The 24,996-nt window shown below is 46.3% G+C and overlaps 3 protein-coding genes across 3 annotated transcripts in view; 2 read left to right on the top strand and 1 right to left on the bottom strand.

Moving 5' to 3' along the window:
- LARP7 (La ribonucleoprotein 7, transcriptional regulator) overlaps positions 1 to 5,338 on the bottom strand; it is a 28,751-nt gene extending 23,413 nt beyond the window's left edge. The window contains exon 1 of the mRNA XM_036381904.2: positions 5,317 to 5,338. The gene's annotated coding sequence lies outside the window, so the exon portion shown is untranslated. The remainder of the gene's footprint in view (positions 1 to 5,316) is intronic.
- Positions 52 to 16,415, top strand: ZGRF1 (zinc finger GRF-type containing 1). Its single transcript, XM_036381916.2, has 27 exons — positions 52 to 113; positions 222 to 302; positions 418 to 474; positions 921 to 1,106; positions 1,518 to 3,582; positions 3,880 to 3,962; positions 4,614 to 4,712; positions 5,453 to 5,558; positions 5,639 to 5,739; positions 5,946 to 6,090; positions 7,471 to 8,138; positions 9,239 to 9,377; positions 9,760 to 9,944; positions 10,065 to 10,252; positions 10,730 to 10,869; positions 10,947 to 11,093; positions 11,667 to 11,781; positions 11,890 to 12,146; positions 12,641 to 12,800; positions 13,412 to 13,489; positions 13,619 to 13,766; positions 14,037 to 14,164; positions 14,426 to 14,549; positions 14,800 to 14,976; positions 15,092 to 15,226; positions 15,326 to 15,587; positions 16,008 to 16,415. The coding sequence occupies exons 1-27, from the start codon at positions 93 to 95 to the stop codon at positions 16,121 to 16,123; spliced, it is 6,111 nt and encodes a 2,036-aa protein (XP_036237809.1). The 5' UTR covers positions 52 to 92; the 3' UTR covers positions 16,124 to 16,415.
- A 4,977-nt stretch (positions 16,416 to 21,392) lies between these two features.
- On the top strand, positions 21,393 to 22,178 carry NEUROG2 (neurogenin 2). The gene has a single exon (XM_036381913.1). It carries the CDS (start codon positions 21,483 to 21,485, stop codon positions 22,176 to 22,178), a length of 696 nt encoding a protein of 231 aa, XP_036237806.1. The 5' UTR covers positions 21,393 to 21,482.
- The last annotated feature ends 2,818 nt before the right edge of the window (positions 22,179 to 24,996 follow it).

Here is a 24,996-nt window from a genome sequence, read left to right as displayed (position 1 = left end):
TGGTGTGTCCTGACCATTTCCCTGTCTCTCTGGCTGTGGGAAGATGTGGATATTTGTGAGATAACCTGTTGGATGTCTGTGTTGCCAAAGCAATGGCTTCTCAAGAATTTACTGTGAGTGATTTTTAACACTGTGCAATTACGTTTAAAGACTGTAGCTGCTGAAATACTTGAACATTTTCTTACTTCTTGTTTTTTCAATGTTTTACATATTTAAAACAGGTGTTATACACTCACCAAAAGATGAAAAAATCGAAAACATGGCAAGATGGAATTCTGAGGGTTAGAACTGGCAGAAATCAGGTGAAAATTCAGATTTAACACTGTTGGATTTAATATCTGCTACTGCCAGTGGCAGTCTAGTTGATTTGTGAAATAAATTTGTGGTTATTTAAAATATTTTTTTTTTATTTTCCAGGCTACCTTGTTTGATGATAAAGGACAATGTCTGGAGAGTATTTTTATAAAATCTCAGGTATCTTTTGTTCAGAGTTGTTTTTATATCTGGTTGTAGTTGGTCTTTCAGGCAGCATTTCAAACACTTGTTTGGTAGCCAAAAGAGTATTTTTTCTAGTTGCTGATATGGAACTCTGCTACAGTGCAAATAATGAAGAGCGAAAACAGCTTCTATTAATTAATAGATCTTGCTCTTTGTCCAGAAGCTTTCATGGAATTTTTCTTCCTCTGTGGTAAAAGCAGTGTATTACAGTGATAAATGAAATAATCATTGAGGCTAAGTGCTACTGCTATTTACAATATATGTATAAATAAAAGTATTGTCTGGCATCTGTGATATAGTAGGTGTAAGCAGCCGAATTTTTTACATCCAAGTACCTAAAAGACTGTATGTTTTTAAAAATAAAACTATATAATATTGTTTCTTGCATTATTATGTATACACTGTTGCTCTCCCTTTTCCAGGTGACTCCTGGAGATGATTTGGAAAGTGAGCGATATTTGATCACAGTTGAAGCAGCTAAAGTGAGTGAAAAGCCCTCTGAAGAGCAGCCAAAACAAGCAGAAACTCCAGCAGTGGACAGAAATGGTTTCAAACCTGCTCTTCTACCCCCAAGACATCTCCCTGTTGGCTTGAAAAGGAAGTTTACGGTGAGTTTTTGTTCCAAATTTTATGTCTCATGTTTCTATGCAGTGTAAAACACAAGGGAATGGGAAATATATACAGAATTTCTTCCTGCCTTTACTTTTCTTTATATTTTTTCTTTTTCTTTTTTTTTTTTCCCTTCTTCCTTCCCTTCCCTTCTTCCTTTATTTTTTTTTTCCTTTTTTTTTTGAGCTGTAATCCAGAATGTGTTTTTTCCACATTTAGGAGATTTGGTTTAGCAGGATTTATGTTGCCTACAGTAAAAATCACAAGGGCTTAAGGCTGTTTCTGTGCACCTGTGGAATGCTCATGGATTTGATCAGAATATATTCCCAGGCCATTTGATCAGAATGCAGTGTGCCCCATTTTCAGCATCTGATTACAAAACGTGGATTAACTGCTGATTTCTCTCCCAGGGGTTCCGAGGGCCACGCCAAGTTGAGAAGAAAACACCAGCTGTGGAAGATGAAGGAAAAGCAGCAGTGTTGCCCTCATCTAAGGGGTGCCAAGGGAGTTTTCCATCCCAGTTTTATGTCAGCTCTCCGTTGTTTTCCACGGTTTGCAGGAAGGATGCAGGAACAAATCCCTCTACAAGCAGTCAGGAAGAGGTGTGCAGGGACAATGGCAGAGAACAAATGTCTGTGTCCTCCCTGCTTTCTGCTCCCTTCAGTGACAGCTGGGAGGGGACAGAGAGGCAGAACTTCCATCAGTTGGTTGGGAAGCAGGAATCTCCTCTCCTCACTGGGCACACTGGTGCTGGGGCGGTGTCCCACCACATCAGGAGCGCAGCACAGATCATTGCTTTGCTCAAGTCCAAACCAGCACAAGGACACCACAGAGAGCAAACATCTGGAGCCACAGGCTGCCTTTCCAGGGTTCAGGCAGCACAAAATGCAGGTTTATGTGACAGAAAAAGCCCTGTCCTGCCTGCTCTTTCAGGTGACCCTGCCAAAGGACTCGTTCCAGATACCCAGCACCTGCCTTTTGTGCAGGGAAATGTAAATGATAGAAAGGACTGGAATGTTCTAGCACTTCCAAATTCAGCTGAACAGTCTTGTGGAGAAGAAGTCTCAGGACACAGACAAGACAAAAAGGTAAATAATTTAAGTCAAAATTTACAAGGTGACTGCAACACAAGTAGTTACTTCCTACCTGAGTCCACTGTAAGCAGAATGAGTGACAGTCAGTTTGACCCATCCTCAGGTGACATTTCACCTTCAGCAAGTCCAACCACCTTTGAAAGCCATCCCTTTGGATACAGGGAGCATTCAGGGACTGACAGGCTTAGGGAGAATTGCTCTGTGAAGATGCAGAGTGAGCTTCATCCAAGGCAAAATTCAGAGGGACTGTCTAATGACCCGGAGCTCTCTGGGGATGTGACATTGGCTGAAGCTGGAATTGGGAAGGAGGAGTTCAGTTTGCAGGGCACAGGCTGTAATCCTGATGGGGAACTGATGGAGGTTAGCTTTAACCTAATGGAGGCTTTTGATTTTAATGACATGGACAATGAAGATGTGTGTGAGAGAGAAGGGAAGGGACTCTCTGAGGGAGACACACCTTCATGGAGCCCAGGCAGCTTCCAGGGAGGTGATGTAGCACAAGGTGCTGCCTTGAGCCCTCATTTGAAGCCTCATTCTTGCTGTGATGTAGAGACACAAAGCAAAAATGAAGTCACATGTTCCAAATCTGATGGAGAGGGGGGTCCACCACCCCAGCTTTGTGATGGTGATGCCAGGAGAGCTGCAGAAGATGCTGCAAACCAGACCAGAACCCAAGTGGAACTTCTAGGGGATGGACACAACATAAAAGAGATCAGTGAGAGTCAGTCAAGTTTTGAAGGCTCAAAGCAAGAGGAGGATCTGGACGGCTGTGCAGCACTCACCATCAATGGCACATCCTGGGTAAAAAAGCAGCACTCTGATCTCCTGCCTGGGGACACCAGTGTTAATGAATGTCACCATGAAACCAGGCTGTCTGAAGCCACTGGAAGTCTCACAGGTATTTCTCCCAGCAGAATAATTTCTGCCTTGGACCAAAAGACTGAGGAAGGAGTTACACAGCTTGGATGTATGGAATCCCCAGATGTTGGCTCAGAGCACTTCTGGGCTACTAGGAGTGGTGACATGAAACCAGGCAGCCCTCTGCTGGCCTTGTCACAGAAATCAGATCCTTTAGGAGGAGGTTGTTTAACTCCAGAGAAAACAGCAGTAGGAGGAACTGTGCTGGAAAATGCAGAGAGCAGAACTGCTTCTCCTGAAGCCTGCCAAGGAGAGACAGTAGGGGTGGATTGCCTGAAATGCACAGCAGTGGCTGAGAATTGCTCAGGATTCCCTGATTTGGTGAATGATATTGCTCTTCTGAGAGCTCTGACACAGCATAGCACAGCATTAGAGAGCTTGCAAAGGATGGAGGAAAACACCAGCATGTTCTGTGAAACAGACACTCCTAGGGAGACACTTGAACCCCTTGAGAAGGATCAAGGTTAGGTCAGCTTCTATTTCAGACCGCATTCTGTATGTCTGTACCTGTTTGATTTCTCTCATTTCTCCTCATTTAGAAATACTTTTAGAGTGCTGTGTTATGTAGGTTTCCTCGTGCAATTTGTACTGTTTAAAGCAATATTGTGAGCTCCAAGTCTGTTTGCTCTCATTCAGTTAAATCCTAACTGTGCATGGGTTGCATCGGTAAGGTTTGCAAACCTGTAAATACTCAGATGTTTTCATGTAAAAAACCCCAGACTATTGACTGTAACTCACTGTGCTTTTCCATCTCTTGTAGCTATAAAAGAGTTTACAGAAATGCCTTACTCAGAAAGTTTACAGGCATCTTCCTGTTCATACTTTGATTCTCCTGCCCTGATGGTAACCAATTTTTGACTACATATATTTATCTGTACAAGATAAATTCATTTTCCACCTGGCTTCTGGAATAAAATTCTTGGGTTAGAAACTATGGAAGTTGAGCTATAAATTGCTTAGAGGCATTGTTTATGAAGCTGGTAACCAATAGAAGATGTCATGATGACAATATTCAGGAGGCCTCATGTATGATAAGGAACTTAATGAAAAGTGTAGTATTTAGTCATATTTAATATTCCATCAATATGTCTGGTAATTCTCCTTCCCTACCCCATCTTTTACCACCTTTTTTTTCCCCCACTAGCTTTTTAAATACATGGCTTTCCTTGGAATTTTAGCATTTGGGTTGAAATACACTGGTAAAACTGTTCGTGTTTGGTAATTCACATTGATTTTTATCCAATGATGTTAACAGCCTTCTTTCTTTTTCAATCAATCTAAAGCTTAAAGAAAAGTTTTAGAAATCTTCTTTTTCCTGTTCTGTTTGAAAAACAAACATAGTTTCTTATCCTGTCATGGATGGCTTCCAAATAAAAAAGCTGTAACTGAAAAGGCTTCCTTTGTATAAATACAAGAAATTTCTTAGCCTAAATTTTCACTTTAAATGGTTACTAAATTGTTAGACTAATTAGTTTTTGGTGCTTTCCTGTGCAGCCCAACTGTGTGGACAGTTTATTACAGAAGACAGATGCATATATTGTACCAATAGCAGCAGCCCAAAGGGACCCTGGGCCATCTGACTGGCAATCAAAGGTACCATTGCTGTGGAACTCAAGTATAATTAACAGTGTTTCCTAAATTTCAGTTCAGTGCTTTGCCAATTGTAATATATTGCACTAAGTCCTAATAAAATTTTAGTAATAAAATTTGTTATTTTTCAGGGAGAGTTGAAAACTCAAATTACAAGGAAAAAAAAAACCAGATTTTTTTTGTTTCTCTTCTGCAGAGTCAACAGGTTATTTTTGTTGTATGTGTAACAAGAACCTGTACTGACTGTAGCTAGTTGCAGAGCAGTTTTTCCTTGCTGTCAATGATAATTCCATGCATTGTACAGCCTGTTGCCTTCCAAGGTTACCAAGTGAAAGGATCAGCAGCTAGTGAGGTGATGCTGAGAGCTCCATGCTCCCAGCACAGATGGCAGCAGCACCCAGACAACACGGACTTTGCAGCTGAGACATTTTTCTCACCCCTCTTTTCAAGGCATTATGACCTTTATGACTTGAGACAGGTAAAACTTTTTTTTTGTTCAGTTATCCATACTAGCCTTAGTGCAAGAAAGTATCTTGTCAATTTAGGATAGAAAATAGTTCATTTTTAAACTGCTACAATCAAATAAAAACCAATTATTTTTACTTACCTTTGTCATTGAACTTCATAATCACTTTGTTTTTTCTGCTCCTTTGATCAGTTGCACTTTGAAAAAAAAAGAAGATAAGCAGTTTAATTTCTACCAAGTTTTTGCTTATGCTTTTTTTTTTTTTTTTTTAATAAAGTCTCCAGGTTCCAGGAGCCTTCATAAGGATGATGTTGACATTGTAAGAGAAGGGAATTTTCAAGTGAAGCCTGATGTTATTCAAGAGCCAGGAATAAATCAATCCTGTAAGGGAAAGTAAAAGGAGAAGGGCAATGATTGGCCTCAGAATTTCTGCATTACTTCAGCACTTTTCTGTTTTTCCTAGCACTGGCACTGGATGTGCATCCTGAAGTGCCACCATGGACAGTGTCACACCTACCCTCTGACCTGAGACAAACACAGTGGACTGCCTGGGAGCCTGGCAAGGTGGGGATTGACTGGCTCTTGCAAACATTTTTGGCTTTATTTCCTGTGTTTTCGTGGCAATTTTTATTTTTGGAGCTCTTTTATCTCAACTCTGAGAGATATTTCATTGTTTAGAATGCTGAGAGAGAGAATGGTGATGAAAGAGCTGTAACCAGGTTTTTTTCAGTCATGTTAATTATCCTGCCATGTTAATTCTTCACCTGTAGATTTCACCAGAACTCACTTCCCCACTTGATCCAGACGGTGCAATTTCTCCACCTTGGGGAAATGAGGAGCCTGTTGGAGACATCCAGGAGCCCCTGACACGTGGGATCTTACCCAGTAAACCACAACTCCCAGATTTCTTCTTCAGTAAGAATTTACAGGTTTATACTGGCACCTCACAGTGTTTTAGCTGAAAATCTCTGAGGGTTCTTGAAGCACAGTGAGTTGGGCCATCACAGACAGTTACTCTGCCAATTATAGTCTCCTGAAGGAGACTTCAGTAGATTTAGTTTAATAAGAAAAATCAGCTTCTAGTTTGGGGGCAAGAAGGCTGTAAGCTAAGCTTCTAAATGATCCCTATGTTTTTATTTACCTGCTTTGAGTTTTCTTCCGTATTCAGCTGTCCTCTGACCATCTCCCATTTGACACCTCTCTATAACTGTCACTAATGATAATTAATGTAACCAAAAGGATGCTTTTTGGTAGCGAGAGCTTATTTATCTGTGTTGTTCAATGTTAATTCATAGGTTGTGGGTTATCTTTTGGAAAAAAATCAAATGTTAAAATGGGTTTTTTTCTAGTTGGCAGATGTCAGTGACATCAGATTAATGACCTCCAAAATACAACCATGTTTAATTTAATAGTAGGTCTTTTATACAAGCAGAGTGGCTACATAATATGTTCTGAATATGGGGATTTCAAAGAAATTTTTAAAAAATTATTTTCAAAGAAATTTAAAAAATCAAACTAATTAAAAGAATCACACGAAGTCCATAATTTAGTGTAATACTGGTGTAATACTGCACAGGAGCAATCCAGAGAGCTTCCCAGCTAGAAGGCAGGGTGTAGAAGGAAGAATCTAGAATTCCTTACTTTTGGTACCATTGGTACTTGAAGTGCCATCTGATGCTGGCAAGGGGGGCTATTTACAGACACGAACAAGACAGGGCTGCTGTGGAAAGTGCCTCGAGCTGTTTATTTTTCAGCATCACTCTCATTACATGGTTATGACAATGGGAAGATGCCAGCAACTCACATCCCAGGCAGCAGGCCAAAAAACTTCATGTTACAACTTACTTTATAAGCTTCTTGACCAATCACACAAAGCAAAAGCACATTGACAGTAGTTCTATCCAATCACCATAAGCACACGTACCTTTGGTTAAAACAATGCTTGCTTATTTCGAATACAATACCTACTTTTAAGCCTTTTAAAACACAACACACAGAGCTCCATTATTAAGCTTTAACCTTCCTAATATCTTGCTAGATGAACTTTCTGTAGCTTAGAGAGCTATTCAGACAAGTGTTAATATACAGGCCATTGTTCTATTTGCCCTTGCTTTTTCTACAGTTTAAATGATTTTTCTGCTGACTTATCTCATGGCTGCTGCTTTAGTTCTACTTACATTTCTGCTGTATCTGAGGCCTACCTTTTGCAGCTTTCCCCAAAACTCTCTAATTTTGTATATTCCCACACCATCCCTGGGTGCTCCAGGTTGCTTGTAAGCTGTATTTTCCCCACAGCCCAGGAGAAATCCAGCCATGCACAGGAATTCAGCCTGCCAGCACTGAAGCCCACAATGAAAACACGAGCTCCCTTTGTCACTGTTCCTGCCACCCACGAGATTCCTGCCATGTTTTACCCCTCTGAGAATGAGGATTTCCAGCAATCTTTGGGCTCTTCAGGAGGCAACCTGTGCAGCCAGTCAGTGGCATTTCCCAGGAGTGCTCCTGGCCCCCAGGACAGGAATTCTGACACCTCTGTGTTTGGGGAGTACGCGGAAGATGGACAATGGGGATCTGTGCCACCAGTGCTCCCTGATGTGACTGCCCAAGCCAGACAAAGCAAGTGGCTGAAGTATCAAAGCAGTGCTCAGAGCGATTTGATCCCTGAAAACAGTGCTGAAGGGGAGGAGGAGGAGGATGACATCTGTGTCCGGAGCGTGCTGGGAATGCCACCGGGTGACCCAGGAGAGAGCAGAGCCATCGATCTGAGCGCTCCCAGCCCTGCAGCGCCGCTGCCGACCGGGAGCTGGCCCGGGGAGCGCTCCGGGGCTGCAAACAGCAGCCAGGCAGATCCGGTGTCACCGGGGAACGCGCTCTCCCTGCCCTTACGGCAGGCACCTCTGGCTGCGGCCACACAAAAGGTGTTGAGTCACCTGAGCTGCCACGGCGGAACAGGAGAGGGCCAGGTGTGTACCAGGCTGTCACTGCCACACCAACACAGTGCTCTGGCCAAAGGGGCTGCATTTATCTCATTTCCTGCAGATTTTATCAGTAGGATTGCATAGTGACACCAAAAAAAGTATTTTTTAATTTTTAATGTATTTTTATTTTAATATATTTTTTTTCATTTTTAATATATTTTTAATACATTAGTCACATGCCATGACTAATCCTTTGTAAAGGTAATTCAGTGCCAGATTTAGATTTTTAATCTGAATGTCAATGGCAGGAAGATAAAACAAAAGCTGCTGGACTGTTTTGACATCTCTGATTGGTAACAAATTGTGGGTTTTTCTTATTTGTGGTATCAGCATCATTTTAATCAACACCTATTTTTGCTTCAAGTCATAGTCTCTGACTTCAAATTATTATAAATTCCTTCAGTTTTAGTTCTGTAAAAGTCAAGTTATGGCACTGAATAAGCACCTAAAAATTTAGCACACATGTTTGTGATCAGTAGGCAGATGGAGCAAATTGGGCACATTGAAGCACCACACCAACCACAAGTTAAGTTTTTAAGTTGTCAAATGGTTTTGAGAGTTGAAGAAAATGTTGACTCTTTCTTTTTTTTCAAGTTTTTTTGGCTCTATAAAACTGTCCAGTACAGTATTTGTGTGAAGCAGAGAAAGGAAATAACTAATACATTTAACATATACATGGGTATACACATTGTGTGTGTTTAAATACAAATATATAGATATGTAAAATCCATATACCAGACTTAAAAAGCTTGTGAAGACATTTATAATTCATTTATTTTTGTGCAAAAAATGGTGTTGAAAATAGGGTTTGTGTGCTCCTTCCCCATGCCTAGTGCTGAAAAACATGATTTTGAACAACATAACATTTATTCTAAAGCCTTTGGAAATATTATCTGTGTTATTATAAATGCAAGCTGTTTGGCAAGGAGCAAATTTTACCCTCACGGTGCATCCTAAATGGCAGCCCAAGCTCTAGGAAAATTTTTAGTATCTTTTAGTATTTTTTTAGTATTTTTTACAAATCTGCAATTTTCTCATTCAAGGTCTTACAGTTTTTAATGGTTTATTTTCCTGGGTCTTTTTAGGACATAACAATTCCTGAGTTGTCTTTTCCTCCTGTGGATAAAGTGAAACACAGCAATCTTCCTAAAAGAAAGATTTCCATTCCAGCTGTGTTTCAGTCTCACACTCACTACAAGCAGGTTTTTAAAGCTGCTCTGACAGGTAAGTCTCTGTTCTGTGAAATGCTGTCATTTTAAACATTACCTATTAAAACAGCAGGGTGCATTTCATTTTTTTATATTCCTACTGAAATATATTTAGTCTATACCCAAAATTGCAGAGGCAAGCCAAAAAGACAGTACACACTGTTCAACTCTGTAACCTCAGGGCTGTTTTCCAGTCTTAAGATACCTAAGCCTTTTTTTTTTTTCCCCTGGAATAAGTGGATTTTTCAGGTCATGTGGTTTCTTTTAGGACTCAGATGAAATATTTTGATTTGGGATGGAAATTTTCCAATGGAAATACATTTGTTTGGATGTTGTGTAGCTGTGTAAGCATTTTAAGGGTGTGCTAATGATTCTGTTGTTGTCCTTTCCCCACCAAGAGCAATTGAACATAATGCTGTTTGAGTTGGCACAGAGGCTACACCATGCCCTCTCCAAGGTGGATATATCATTTTACACTGCAGTGAAAGATGGGCAAAGCCAGGGCCAAGGAAGCTGTGCCCCACTCTGCAACCACATGCACCCTGCTAAGCTGGTGATGGTTAAAAAAGAAGGTCAAAACAAGGTGCTATTTATTCCTTGTGGTTTTTACACTTTGGGGGTGAAAGCATCCATTGCTTTCTCTTTTTTTTCTTGCTTGTTTTGGTGCTCATGGACCTTTTTTTTCCCCTCCCTTCCCTTGTAGGGTCGTTTGTTCTATGCCTGTGATGCCCCAAAAGCTGAGCAGTGCTCCTTTTTCAAGTGGATTGAAGATGTGAACCCCACACAGACAAAATCCAGACCCAGTGCAGTGCTCCATGACACAAAAAGTATTGGGACATACCTCAGGAGTCAAAAGATTGCTGTTTATGAGGAATGCCAGCTTTTGGTGAGGTATCCTCAAATACTGTGCCAATTCAAGGTTTATAAATATTCCAGTAGCCCAGGACTTCAGCAGGATTTAACACATATTCTCTATATTTAAAGAGTAAAGATTTCTTTCTGTAAAGAAATGCAAGAGCTAAATTAGCGAAGGAAAAATATTTATAGCAATGCTATTTGTTTTTAGCAAGAATCAAAACTGCTGACCAGCAATGTGATCAATTGCTAGTGTCAGAACTTTTGCATTTGAACTTTGTTCATTTAATCCTCAGTAGGAGAATTTGATTTATTCTCTTCAAGATTCTAATTTTAATGCCAGAAGTCATCTCAAGGGCTATTCTGTGCTGTTTAACTGTAGAGGAAACAATTTAATTGTGGCTGGATATTGAGGAGATTTTGCAGTCAAGATAAATGGAGGTTTCTTCCTTTTGGTGCTGAATCCAAAATTTGCTGATGGTTTACATACCTTTTTTTTTATCTATTACCCAGGAAAGCCTTTGAAATTCCAACACAGAGGTACAGTAAGTTCAAGAAATTTATGAATACACCTGCCAGCTTTGATGGTGACTCCAAACCCAAATTATACCTGAAGCTAAGCAGAAAGGAGCATTCTTCTCTCTACAGCAAAGGTGAGCACATCTTACACATCAGATTTCAAAAGTGGCAGTGGGAGAAGCTGATGAGGACTCTGTATTGTTTTTGACAGATGACATCTGGGTTGTTTCCAAGACTCTGAACTTTGATCCCATTGATACTTTCATTGCAAGCAGTGCTTTCTTTGGACCATCCTCCAACAATGAGATAGAATTGCTACCACTGAAAGGCTACAGTCCCTCCAACTGGAGATCCAACAGTGAGTTCTACAGCAACATTGAGAACTGTGGGAAACAACTAAGGAAAAATCCAGCCAGCAATGAAGGATGAGCTGCTGAGAATATGAGAATTTCTCAAACCTTGCACATGATTTAATTCACAGTATTTTTTTTCCTTGTATGTTTGAATATATAATTTGAATACATTAATTAAGGCAGTTAAACTGCAAAGTAGCTGGGAAATTGCAAATGGGTGGGGAAGGAATAATATGAAGAAAGTAGTAAATTATGTAATATGATATACAATGCAAGTTGACTGTGAGAGTGTAAGTAAAAGGAATCTGTTTTTACTGTTCTTGAAAAACAAAATGCAGAAACCTCAAACAACTCACTGGAAATTTTATTTTTTTTATAAAAAGCCATGTATTAAGCCTGTGACTGCAAAAGTTTCTTGGTTTTGCTGTTGAATTAAGTTAAAGCTTTGGGGTTGTTTTGTTTTGTAAATGGAGAAGATAAAATCAGTTAATAACTCTTTTGGCATTTTATAATTCATTTCTTAACAATTTCTGCTCTATTAACTCCTTTCTCCTTTTGTTTTTCTGTGGCCCTTGCAGTGTGTGTTCATGCCTTGCTGGTTTGTAATGCCAGTGGTGAGCTGGCCTCCTTAAGGAACATGGAGGAGCACTTCAATCCATCCACATTACCGCTGATCCCATATCTCCTGAAAATGTGAGTTATTGTCCTGGGATACTGTGAGCAGTCCAGTGCAGGAATATCAGAACCAGGAGACAAAAATTCTATCATATCACAGCTTCTGGGTATTTTTTGTTTTCCTAGGAATTTTGATTCTGAAAATGCTACAAAAAGAGTCAACAAAAGGAAATTCACTCCACCTGCCATGAGTGTGAAGTGCTCCATGATGTCTGGCCCTGTGAGCTCTCAAGTGGCAATGGGAGTGGCCGAAGAGATGATCCAGAGGTTCTCCCTGAACCCAGACCAAGCAGCATCACTGATTCACGTGGCTCAGATGATGACCTGTGAAAAGCCCAAAGGAGGGGAGGAACATCAGAGCTTGCCCATCACAATCATACGTGGTACACAGCCAAGAATTGTGACACTTGCTGCTGTTGTAGCTTTGCACAAATGTTGATTAATGGGAAATGCCATCAATACGGAATGCCAGAATCAGCCCCTCTGATACTGACTGTGACATTAGTACATTCATTCTGTCAGCACAGAGCTTTTGCCCCTTTAAATTAAATTTAAATTGAATTAAATTTTCATTCTGCCTTTTCCAGGATTTCACTGAAGCATAGGAGGTTTTGCCTAGAAATGCCTATACATAAAATCAGAATTATTTATTGTCTTCAGCTTTTTTCTTTTCATATGAAAACCACTTTTTATCACGTATTAGCTTTTATCATGTATTAGCTATTTATTAATACAACCATGTATTGTTTTTGTAAGTGTAAGCAAGCCCATGCAATTAATTTAGAGGAATCACAGCATAACTGAAGTTAAAGCAATTGATTCAAACTTTCTAGGAAATTCTCACTTGTAACTTGGGCTTTTTCTTCCAAAATCCCAGGTGTTTTTGGAGCTGGCAAGAGCTATTTGCTGTCCGTGGTGATCTTGTTCCTCGTGCAGCTCTTTGAAAGCAGTGAAGCTACAGAAGGTTTGAGGGCAACTCCATGGAAACTCCTCATTGCTTCTTCCACCAACGTTGCTGTGGACAGGATCCTGCTGGGGTGGGTTGCTGAGGCTTTTATGGTTCTTCTTCCAAAACCAATAATGCACTTGGAAACGAATGGCTTACACTTTAGTGGTAATTGTGTTGGTATTTTCTGTAAAACACATCCAAAAGATTGATTTGTTTCCCTAAAAAGTGCCACACACAGACTTTACTTGTTCCTCAGCTCTTTTGCACAGTTAAAAGAGTGAAAGCTACATAAAACATCTACAGAAGACTATTTTAGGCTCTGCTCTCATCAAATATGCTATTAAAATCCATCAGGACAAAGTAGTACTGCTCAGGGATCTTTGGGATGTACCAGTAGGGGAAGGAGGAGCAGAGAGGATCAGATTTGTGAAAATTTAGCATGAAATAAATGCATGGTTTGGAAGGAAAAAGGAAGGGAAGATACATATGGAAGACTATGAGAGGGGAATCATCAAGGCATTAAATCATGATGAGGTAATTTATTTTGATTTTGTTGAATTACTGAGGTACTTCATCTCAGTAATCACTGAAGTTTGTGTTCCTGAGTGTTCTGATGTGTCTTTTGAAACCACTTTGAAAATTTTCTCAAGATTTCATCTTTCCCTTTCTGTAATGTTTATCATCTATTTTTCTTTCAAGTCTGCTCGAGCTTGGATTTGAGGATTTTATAAGAGTGGGAAGTGTAAGGAAAATCACGAAAGCAATTCTTCCCCATAGGTAAGAAACCTCTTTGAGGGATCTGAAGCAATTTGGGGTAGGTTAATACATTATAATAAAGTGTGGTTATCTTTCCAAGCACTGCTATTTTCAGTTACTGCAATGTATGTTACAAAATCTTCTTTAAAGTTTACATGCAGGCTCAGGAAATGAAAACGAGCAGCTGAAAGAGCTGCTTGCTCTGTTGAAAGAAGATTTGACTCCAGCTGAGAAAATCTATGTCAGGAAGAGCATTGAGCAGCATAAACTGGGGACCAATAAAACTATTCTGCAACAGGTACAGTCAAAGAGATGGGATGGGAAAGCAGGGATTTGCTGTGTCTTATCTACAAGGCTGAGCACATGGAAATTGGGAATTTATCATTCAAAACTCCTGGTTTTGAAATACAAACTGAACTTTAGGTTTGATTGCACAGGTATGGCTTAGTGTCCTGTTGCTAGAAATAAATTTAGCTGTATTCTCCTGCTCTAGTTAGGTGCTGCACAGAGATGAACTATGAAATGATTTTAACTTTTTGCCTGCCTGTTTTCTCCTCGCTGCTGGCAGGTGAAGGTGGTTGGAGTGACGTGTGCTGCCTGCCCCTTCCCCTGCCTGAAGGCGCTCAGGTTTCCTGTGGTGGTGCTGGATGAGTGCAGCCAGATGACTGAGCCTGCCTCCCTGCTCCCCATCGCCAGGTACAGCCCTCCTGTACCTGAGGGGCCTCAGCAGGGGCACCAGCTCCCAGCAGTGCAACAGTCCACACCTTTGTGAGCACAGGAACACCCTAGCAGTAAGAAGAGGGATTTCAAATTGAGGCCTGTCCTTAGGTGTTATTAAACTGGGGTGGAGGTGGGAGGCTGATGGGAAGCAGTGTGATACAGAAACAAGCACACACTTTCGTTATGAACACTTTAACATCCTTTCTAGAACACTGTTTTTTTCACATTCTTATTTAGGTTTCAGTGCGAAAAGCTCATCCTTGTTGGAGACCCCAAGCAACTGCCACCAACTATCCAAGGGTCTGAGAGTGTTCATGAGCAGGGATTGGAGCAGACCCTCTTTGACCGACTCTGCTTAATGGTAGGTGCTGCTGAATGCAGCTTTGGAAAAGGTGGAGAGTGGAACTGTAACTCCCCTGAGGTCACATGGGGAATTCTGGTCCAGGTGTCAGAGTATCAGGGTTTCAGCACTACAAAATATCTTAAAATCACAGAATGGTTTGGGTTGGAAGGGACCTCAAGGTCACCCCCACCACAGACAGGGATAGGTTCCACTACCCCCTTGCTCCCAGCTCCATCCCAGCCCTAATGTCTGTGTCCTCATCCCTTAGGGACACGAACCCATTGTTCTCCGGACACAGTACCGCTGTCACCCTGCCCTCAGTGCCATCGCCAACGAGCTCTTCTACAGTGGGCACCTCATCGATGGCATCTCCCAGGGGGACAGGGCTCCTCTGTTGGAGTGGCTGCCAACACTCTGCTTTTACAGCGTCCATGGCATGGAGCAGGTGAGTTCCTCAGCACTGCTTATGTAACCAGTCAATATTGTCATTTTCCCTCCATTCCATTCCTTTTTACATTTTTGGTGAGAGCTAATTTGGGAATTTTTTTCCCTCTTCCCAGATTGAAAGAGACAACAGCTTTTACAACATGGCAGAAGCTCATTTTACAGTCAAGCTCATCCAGTCTCTGATTGCAAGTGGAATAGAAGGAGCTGATATTGGCGTGATTACCCTTTATAAATCACAAATGTATAAGGTTTGTGTCATAAATCAGTAACAAAAATCAATAAAGCCCTTCTCTTAAATGGACTCTGAGTAGCCAAACTCACCCCCTTCTCTGTTTCTTTGCCCCCAGATCCAGAATTTGCTTAGTGGGGTTCACTCTGAGGCTTTTGAGGTCAAGCCTGTGCAGGTGTCCACGGTGGATGCATTCCAAGGTGCTGAGAGGGAGATCATTGTGCTGTCCTGTGTCAGGACCAGGCACTTGGGTTTCATAGACTCAGAGAGGAGGATGAACGTGGCACTAACAAGGGCCAAGAGGCACCTGCTGATTGTGGGGAGTCTGCCCTGTCTGAGCAGGAACAGGCTGTGGGGGAGAGTAATTCACCACTGCAGAGGTAAGAGCTGCTTTGCTGGGGTATTTGAAACCTGCACCTCATTATCTTTAATTAGACTATGTACAATACACCTTACAATGTTTATAATAATATATAAAATTAATATATAAAATATATGGTGTGTACACTAGAGCAACCACTATATTCATTGCATATAAACTCCAATGTTTAATATTACACTCAAAATCTAATGTATTGCAAGAATGTGCAAGTTGCACATTTACAGTTTACAACTTTACCTGCTTGGCTGACATCAAATAAAGCATCTTGGTGACTGAACTCCACAGAGCCATTTTCCAAGCAGAAATATCACAGCCAGTCAATACTCTTGGGGAAATAGATGTTGGCACTGCCAGGGGCTGATTCCGTGATGGATGCTGTAGAGAGAGATGTAATCACCCTGTTTATTGCTGCTTCTAGGATGGGAAAATGGCTTACAACATGCAAGCCAGTGTGAGCAGCAGCTAAATGACATTCTCAAGTCTTACTTGGAGAACTGGGAGGAAGAAGAACAGCGCAAGAAAAAGGAAAAATAACATATGTGTTGATTTTATGAACAAAATCTTAATTGCTTGTCTATAGCAATAGCTCTGGTAATTTGTAATCTAGTATTTATTTAATGTGGGGTATTTTTGTTTGGCTCTCAGTGCACTGATGCTTCTGTTTGACCTTTTGGTCATAAGATAAAATTATTAAAGTGACTTTATTTGGTTGCTAACCATAAATAGAGTGACTTTTTCTGCTTGAGAAATGAAATCTTTTTATGCTTACATTGTAGTTCATGATGTTAATGGTATTTCTCTGTTCTTTTAAAACACTGTGCTATTTTAGAACAATTCTGTCACCTCCCATTTTTGCAGGTAGGTGACATCCTGGAAGAGCTTGGCTATAACAATTAAGAGGCCCCTTCTGCAGCTTTTGCAAACATCTTAAGCACCATCCTGGGCCTCTGAGGGCTCCAAGAGAGCTGGGGTGAGACTTGTCACAAGGGCAGCAAGTGACAGGACGAGGGGGAATGGGTTGGGATATTGGGGATAAATTCTTCTACGGGAGTACCAGTGAGGCACTGGCACAGGTTGCCCAGAGGAGCTGTGCCGTGCCTGTACGTGTTCGAGGCTGGGCTGGACGGCGTTTGTGAGCAGTGCTGCAGTGGTGCCCGACTCACCGGGAATTCCCGTTCTGCTTCCCCGTTTTCCCGGTCCCCTTAGGGCTACGGCGGGTTCCTCCGCCGCCGCCAGATGGCGCCGCGTGCCCAGCGGAGGGACCCGCTCGGGCGGTGATGCGCCCCTCCCGCCAGCCCGCCACTACGGCCGCAGCACCGCTCCGTCCTGAGGGGGCAGCGCCGGCTCCTTCCGCCGGGGGAGGGCTGAATGGCGCTTTTAAAATACTGCTGACACCTCTGTCCCGGCTCCCTAAAATCTCAATCAACAAGCCATTAGAACTCAACGGGAGTAAAACTAAATCCTCGTTTAAGTGTATTTATCCGCTCTCTTTTCTCTCTTTCAAATGCTAAATCCATTTCAGCATATGCCCCTTCTTTCTCTCGCCTTTCTCTAAAGACTGGCAGCCTGCACTACTCTTGTAAATATGAAAGATGCTAATCATATGACATATCACGTCTCAGTCGGAGCCTGGAATAAAGCCTTGAGATTTGGGATCATTGCCTCCAGACAACAGCTTCATCAGCCGGAAAGTTGGGTTTTTTTCTCCTTTCCTTCAACTCTCAATCCCTTCTTTGTCTGGGGGAAAATGCAGCCAACTCGAGCCACCCTGGCCATATGGTTCACTCTGTGTTTTCTTAGTTGAATCCTGAATTGTTTGTGACTTGCGAAGGGTTTTTTTTTTTTTTTGGAAGTGTGTATAAAGACATAGAAGAGGCTGCCTGGACTGGGGCAGCTCTGCAGGATAACTCCATGTTCTTCACGTGTTTGCTTTCAGCCACCTCACCACACAGATGAGAAGTATAAACCTGCAGACACACTTATACCAATAACCTGTTACAGGTATCTGGTATTCTTCCCCTTCTGGGCAAAAATACCCAGGTGCTTTTCCCTTTTCTGGATGGAAATTCCTTCTTGAAACACCATTTGTGTCTTTACTCAGCTCCATAACACAGTTATTGCTCACTGGCAGATCCCATCTAAAAATGCCTTGACTAAGAGAAGCCCCCGAGTATTTTGAGTAAGGAAAAGTGGCGTTTTAGACCTGGATAAATTAGGAGCTGAGTGAGTTTGGCACACCCAGGTTTGGCTATCCCCCTGTTTGATAGCCAGGCTGCCAAATTTTCTTTCTCTCTTTCCTTACACAAATCATCCCCCCCCCTCCCCACCCCCCAAAAGGCCCTTTCACCAAACCATTAAATTCTGCAGAGGTGGTCAAGCTAGTCCTGCTTTTCAGGCGTTCGAGAAAGAAAAGGGTCCTTGAAGTTTAGAAGATGCCCAAGGAAAACTCATTGAATGACATCAAAAGAATGAGTTTCCATAGCTGTTGAAGCACGAGAGCCGTGTAGCTGCACAAAGGCGGTTTGGGGCAGTGGGACTGTCCCACTGCTCTATCCCAGCACAATTGGGTCACTGAAATAGGGAATTAATTACCATTGGAGAGTGGGCAGCCCATTCACCACTGGCTGAGTTTTATTAAACGCCAATATAAATAACAAAACAACTCTTGTGGCTGCACTATTCCTACACGCCAAAGGAAGGATTATGTTGGGGATTAACATCTTAAAGTCTATGAGACTTTCTGACTCAAGGCTCGGAGCTGGTAATCGTATTTGTCTCCTGGTTCAGCGATTAGTGCTCTCCCTCGCGCACCTTCGCCTGGATGGCCAATGTCCCTTTTTGCAGGCACTGGGTTTTTCACACAATTGGCTGTTCTTTTCCCCACATCTATAGAAAAGAATAAGAAAACTGAAGCGTGTTCACGCGATCCTCAAGCTTCTTCTCTTCTTCATGGGAAAGGAAGGCACCGGCAGCCTTTTTTCACAAGGGGGGGAGGCAAACCCTCTTGGTGGGGCGGGGGGCCACCACTGCAAAATCGCTCCGCAGGCCTGCACCTGCCATGCAAATCCGCTGGGAACAATCGGCCCCCGACGAGGGCCGGGCTGGGGGGAGCAGGGAAAGATGCCGGGACAGCGCTTGTGGGGGGACCCCTCTTCGCCTTGATCCCAGAACAAACCCCAAATGTGCTAATACAGCTTGGGAGTTGGGGGACTGCTCCTCATCGTGTCCCTCCATGTGGCACTGCTTGCTGCAGCGTGTATGGCAAGGACCTGGATCAGGATGTGGGGGGTACATACCCCAGCAATTTTGATTGCTTCCCTCCGCAGAGCACTCCAGTACTCTGCTGTGTGGGGACATATTCTCACACCCCATTTAAGAGCAGAACCACCACACTCTCAGGGTTTGTGGGTGCTGGACACCACAGGGATCAGGACACCCTGGTGTGTGTGGGCAGCCCTAGGACCTCGAACCCTCAGTACACCGCAGGGTATGAGGGAGGCAGAGCTGGGAGGGGTCAGGCCACCCTGTCCCCACAGCTTTGTCCCTGCATTTCCCGAGATGTCGTGCCCCTGTTCACCTGAGGCAGGCTGGCCATTAAGGCTGGCTCTCAACTTGTGAGGTCGACGTGTGGATGGGCTCTGCCCAAAGGTCTCTCAGCAACACAGACTCTAAACTTTTAGGGCTATCGGGTCGCCTCAGAGTTCAATCTTCTTACAGCAAACAAAGCCCTTCTGAAGGTCTCCCCCTCTCCCCCACACGAGCTCAACGTCCTTTATTTCTAGGCTGTGTGATAAGCTTAAATCATTGTGCTCCCATTTCTTGATCGTTGCCTACTTTGGGCTTTTGTTCCCCTAAAGTAGGATTGAGTCTGGCAAAGGGGCTGAAGTTGAACAGTTTGACCCTTGGAGGACAGTTCAGGCGGTGGGCAGTGGCAGCAGCATTCCTGCTCCTGATCCCACTCCCTCTCCCCCCACCACCTCCTCTCCCCACCACTCTCGGCCGTGCAGCTCGGCCCTCGCTCTGCCCACAGACCACACAAGCGCCTATCCAGAGCTGTGGGGATATGGTAGCCGACCTGTCCTTGGTCACCTCGTGCTCAGCCCTACAGAAAAAGCCACTGCACAGCAGGGGCTGGCAGCAGGAATGGGACTGAACCCCAGAAAGGCACCGCAAAGCGTGCCTCACCTCTCCGGTGCTTTGCACCAGCAATAGAAGCATGGAAATCTCGGCAAGCAGGGTGGGCACAGAGGGATGGGCTAGCCCTGTCACAAGTGTACTCTGCTTTGTCCCCTTAGAGTGCAGAAAAAGAAATAAGGTCCTTTTAAAAGCGTCACTCTCCTGGGATGCCGAGGGGAGCTGTGAGCCTCTCGTTTTGCACAAGGAGGCGAAGGAGTGTTAGAATGTTTCACAGAGTCACAAAGATACTGACTGAGGCACCTGCCCGGCCTCAATTGCTTCCAAAAACCATACACCCAGAGTGAGGGACTGCTTTGGGTGTGAGTTTGTGCTGTGCTGAGCACGGCTTCTGCACAGGTTTCAGCACTTTCTTAAATTTTGAACTTTTCTAGCAGTTGCAAACAAAATTCTGTTTCAAAGCCCAACTCGTCCCAAGTGCCTTGCTGACGGTGTTTCCATATGGAGAGGAGAGTGTTCTGGAGTTTTAGTTTTGTATGTTCTCACTGTCATTTCTTTGACAAGGACTTGGAGTGACAGGCAAGAAGGGACAGCTTCACACTGACAGAGGGCAGGGTTAGATGGGATCTCGGGAGAAATCCTTCCCTGTGAGAGTGGGGAGGCCCTGGCACAGTTTGCCCAGAGAAGCTGTGGATGCCCCATCCCTGGAAGTGTCCAAGGCCAGGCTGGACAGGGCTTGGAGCAACCTGGGATATGGAAGGTGGTTTGTGGAGCAAAGCCAGCCTGCCGACTCCACAGGCATGACACCAGGCTCTGCCATTGAAAGAGGGCTGGAAGAGGGAAGAGGGGTGAAAGGAATGAAGGTTTTCCTGGTGCACTGACAAGTTGGTGTTTGGGGGTTTTCCCAGGTCTCCTCCAGCCTGTGAATTATATTTGACAGCACTGAGCTGCCTGGCGCTCCCCCACTTCGGGCTCGGCCTGATGCGAACGGAGCAGCCGCTTGCCCGGAGCATCTCCCCAGCAAGCCACGCACGGAACTACGCACCTTTACCACAACACTAAGTGTCCCCAGAAGGCGAAACGCTCCCGGGGAACGAGGGGGGGGTTGAAGGGGAGCCCCTCTCCATCAATCCCTCCCTTTCCCTTGCCGGGCCCGCGAACGAGGAGCGGCTGGAAGGGAAGCCTGCCGGCCCCGGGCGCGCGCGTGGCGCGCGGGACGCGGGGATTGGCCGGCCCGGCGCCTCGCGCCCCCCCCCCGCCCCCCGCCCCGTGCCCATTCATTAATAAATTAGCGGCACGCTCCAGCCGAGCGCGAGGCGCCAATGGGGCCCCGCCGATGGGGCGGGCGCGGGGGGGAGCGGCGGCGGCGCCCCCCGACAAGAGTCGCGGGCGGGGCGGGCAGGGCGAGGGGGACCCCGGGGGTAGGTTTGATTGTTCCCCGCGGGGTATATAAGGGGTGTTAAGGAGGGTCGTGTGCCAGACACGCAGCCTGACCGGGCCCCGGGCGCCGCTCCCGCCGCCGCCCGCCCGCCCGCCCGCCGCCCCCGGGGCGCGTGCCAGCGCCGCGCCCCCGCCGCTCCCCCCCCACGGTCCCCCGCGCTTTGCCGCCCCCCCCCCCGCCCCCAGCCTCAGGACCCCCGCCCCGCTCCGTGAGACCGGCGAACCGTCACACCGCACACCGCCGGAGAGGCGAGGAGAGAGCGCCCGCTGCTTCCCGGTGCTGCTGCCCGGCGCGGCCCCGTCCAGCCGCCGCGCAAGGATGCTGGTGAAGGCCGAGGTCCTGGCGCCGCCCGCCGAGGACGAGCTGCTGCTGCTGGGGCTGGGCTCGCCCGCCCCCTCGCCCTCACTGCCGTCCAGCGCCGAGGAGGAGGAGGAAGAGGAGGAGGAGGAGGAGGAGCTGCGCGCCGCGCCGCCGGCTCGGCCCGTCGAGGCTCCGGGCGGCCGCGGGCTGCGGCGGGCGGAGGGGAAGAGGCGGCCGGGGCGGTCCCGCGGCGCCCCGCGGGCGGCGCGCACGGCGGAGACGGCGCAGCGCATCAAGCGGAGCCGGCGGCTCAAGGCCAACAACCGCGAGCGCAACCGGATGCACAACTTGAACGCGGCGCTGGACGCCCTCCGCGACGTGCTGCCCACCTTCCCCGAGGACGCCAAGCTCACCAAGATCGAGACGCTCCGCTTCGCCCACAACTACATCTGGGCGCTCACCGAGACCCTGCGGCTGGCCGGGACGGCGCGGCTCGGCCCCGACGGGGCGGCGGCGGCGGCGGTGCCAGCCGAGGGCAGCCCCTCGCCCGCCTCCTCCTGGAGCGGCGGCGCCGCCAGCCCTGCGCCCTCCGCCTCCCCGTACGCCTGCACTTTATCGCCCGCCAGCCCCGCGGGCTCCGCCTCGGATCCCGAGCACTGGCCCGGCCGCTTCGCCCCGGGGCCGCCGCCGCCGCTGCCCCGCCGCTGCCTCTAGCCCGGCGCGGCGCTGCCGGGGCTCCCCCGGGGCGGCGGCGGCGACAGCGGCATCTGCCCGCTTCCCAGGGCAGGGCGGGCTGTGGGAACGGCACCTGCCAAACCAAACTTTCCGTCTCTCTTTCTCTCTCGCCGATGTGCACTTTGTCCAGTTTTCCCAGATCTGTCACCGCGGGGCTTTTGTGTGTGTGTCCCCCCCTTTCCCCGCTTCCCTTTTTGCCATCTGTCCCTTATGATTTATGGGCGGGAGGGGGGTGCAAAGCGAGAAAAAAAAAAAAGTAAATTGTTTTGTTAGGGGTCCAGGTTAGAAGTCATTGTATAATTTGTAGGCTTTGTGAGGGCTGAATGCAAGCGTGGAAATTTAGGCTGAACTCTCTATCAAAAGGGAAAAAAAAATCGGGAGGGGGGAATGGGGAAGGATCTCCTCATACATTATTTATTTCGACCTTTAGGGGACAAGGAACTCCCCCCTTCTTTCAGGAGATTAAAAATAAATCAACAGACTGAAAACCTCAACAGACACGGAACATTACAGCGATCAGCCACACACGTGTTCACATTTATTTATTATAAAGACAGATTTCATGGAAAATATGTATTTTTTGTATAATTTACAGAGTTTATTCTAGTATGTATTTACAGCTGAAGAGCAAAGGGATTGTCCTTGTGATAAAATATAAATAAAAAGCTCTAATTTTCATAACTTTGGGGTTGCTGCTTTTTCTGCTTTTTGTGCCAGCACTGGGAATTAGGCGATCCTTGTCTCTGGTGAAACCAAGGTCCGGTGGGGCCTGATGTCACTGGGTCCACGGGCAACTGTTTCTTTGGGAAACAGCATTAGAGAGAGAGGGGGCGGGGAAATTCAGTGAAAGTTTGCTTTTGGCCCTCAGTACAGAAGATGCTGACAGCAAAAGCGGGATGGATGGATAAAGACTTGTCACACTTCAGGCCGATGGATTTCACCAACAAGGCCGTAGGAATTAAATGTTGTTGAGCTAACAAACCAATCCTGGGTTACAAGAGGTAGAATTTGCTCTCCGTGAGGGTCCGATGAATTCCAGGTCGCAGGCAGTTCCAGGGGGTTCGGTTCGGTGTGCACAGCGCACAGCCAGGGATGTCACCATGCAGGGGGATGATGAAGGCCGCCCAGGCCCTTCAATCATCGTCCCCGTGCTCCTGGGAGCACTTTGTGACTTCTGGGTACAAACACTTGGAAATCATTAAAAACCAGCAGAGGCGCCTGAGTGTATTAATTAAATAAAACGCTTAGCACGCGAATCCAGGCCAGTGCCCTCCGGATCCTGGGAACGTGAAACCCGCCCCTCGGAGCGAAAGGAAGAGGGGTGAAAAGAGAGAGGGGAAAAGAAAAAAAAAAAAGCCCAAAATGTGTGAAAAGAGAATTAGTGAAATTAGGTTAGGCCAATAAACCCTGCGGGGGTGTCCCGTCCCCCCCCCCCCCCCGGCCCCGCAGCCTCGGGCAAGCAGTGCTATCTAGCCTGATCTATTGTTTCCCCCCCTAGCAGGGGGGTTATTGTGTGATAAATAATTCCCTAAAAAAAAAAAAGAAAAAGTGGGAGCATTTGCATAATCACTGCTTTGATGTGGCCAGCAAGATGAAGCTGTGTTCCCCCAAATCCGCCACGGGCCAGGAGGGACAGAACAAGGGGGAGCCTTTCAGGGCGCTGGCGGTGCGTGGGGCAGCCCGTCGGGAGTGGGGTTTTTCACTCTCACCCGCTTTTAGCGACCCCTTTTAATGACCAAACTCCAGGAACGCCAAAAAGGAGCCAAGCGCTCTCTCCGTCTTTTCTGGTCGGGCCTCATTGTCCTTCCTGGCTTCTCTCCCCCTCTGAAGAGGCACTGGTGCCTTCGGCTCTTCAAAAGGCTGGGATGGACGGGATGCGCTCCTCTCCCTCTCGGTGCTGGAGCCACGCAGGACCCGGAGGAACATCTCAAGTGGCTCAGCACCAGGATGCTCCCCACAGCTCTCCTCGGGGAGGGACGCTGCTCCTTGCCAGGTGTGTCATCCTGCAGGGATTTCCCTCCATCCCAGGTACAGCTGGGATGGGGCTGTGCCAGCGGGAACCACCGTGAGAAAAAGCACATGGCGGGTCCGAGGGTGGAGGGGGGGTTGGACAGGGGTTTGGAGTGGGAGCCACACCAGCCAAACCTCCCCTGTTCCCTGGGGGAGGCTGGCCTTGGATGGAGATGCCCTCAGAGGAAACGGGCCCAAGGGAGGCAAGGTTGGCAGGGGGTGGCAGGACCATGCTGGCAAAAGCTGAGTTGGAGAGGCTGGATTTGTCACCTAACCCAGTCACCCTCATCCTGATTTTTGGTTTGAACATGGCCAGAAGTGTTTATTTCCTGTTCTTGCCCCTTAATTTGAGTTAATTCCTCTCCTTCCTTTCATTCTTTCATATGTTTCCCTCTTCTCTCTCAGAAGACTGATTTTTGGAGGTGATGCCAAAAGGAGATGACCCCAGAGCCAACTGCAGCCAACCTGGAAGTGGACCAGGAGATGGGAGATGGGCAAACACCTCCTTGGGTGATGTGAGGAACCTGGGGGTGGTTTCCATGGCAGCCCCTTGCCCCAGAACATGTGTTTATGATCCTTCTGTGTATTGTATTTTGGCATAAAAGCTCCTCTGCGCCAGCAGGGCTGGAGGGGCAGCCTGAAGGTCCCCGGGGAGGGGGGGGGGGTGCTTTACAGCCCTCCTTGGCATAAGAATGGCCACGAGGAGCCAAACCAGCAGCCCAAGGGCTGCCGCACGCCGCCTTTCATGGCAGGCATAAATCTGTCCAGCAGTGCCGCGGTTCAAGAG

This window comes from Molothrus ater, chromosome 4 (assembly GCF_012460135.2).
Source record: "Molothrus ater isolate BHLD 08-10-18 breed brown headed cowbird chromosome 4, BPBGC_Mater_1.1, whole genome shotgun sequence".
Classification (NCBI taxonomy): Eukaryota; Metazoa; Chordata; class Aves; order Passeriformes; family Icteridae; genus Molothrus; species Molothrus ater.
Note: the sequence above shows the minus strand (reverse complement) of the source record. Positions and strands in the feature narration are given on the sequence as shown.

Bases quoted from the DNA above. Each gene is read 5' to 3' on its own strand.
- ZGRF1 (XM_036381916.2), top strand. From the start codon at position 93: ATGGCTTCTCAAGAATTTACT. The intron at 8,139-9,238 runs GTGTGTACCAGG...GGGTCTTTTTAG, and splicing joins GCGGAACAGGAGAGGGCCAG to GACATAACAATTCCTGAGTT. The intron at 13,490-13,618 runs GTAAGAAACCTC...TCTTCTTTAAAG, and splicing joins AAAGCAATTCTTCCCCATAG to TTTACATGCAGGCTCAGGAA.
- NEUROG2 (XM_036381913.1), top strand. From the start codon at position 21,483: ATGCTGGTGAAGGCCGAGGTCCTGGCGCCGCCCGCCGAGGACGAGCTG.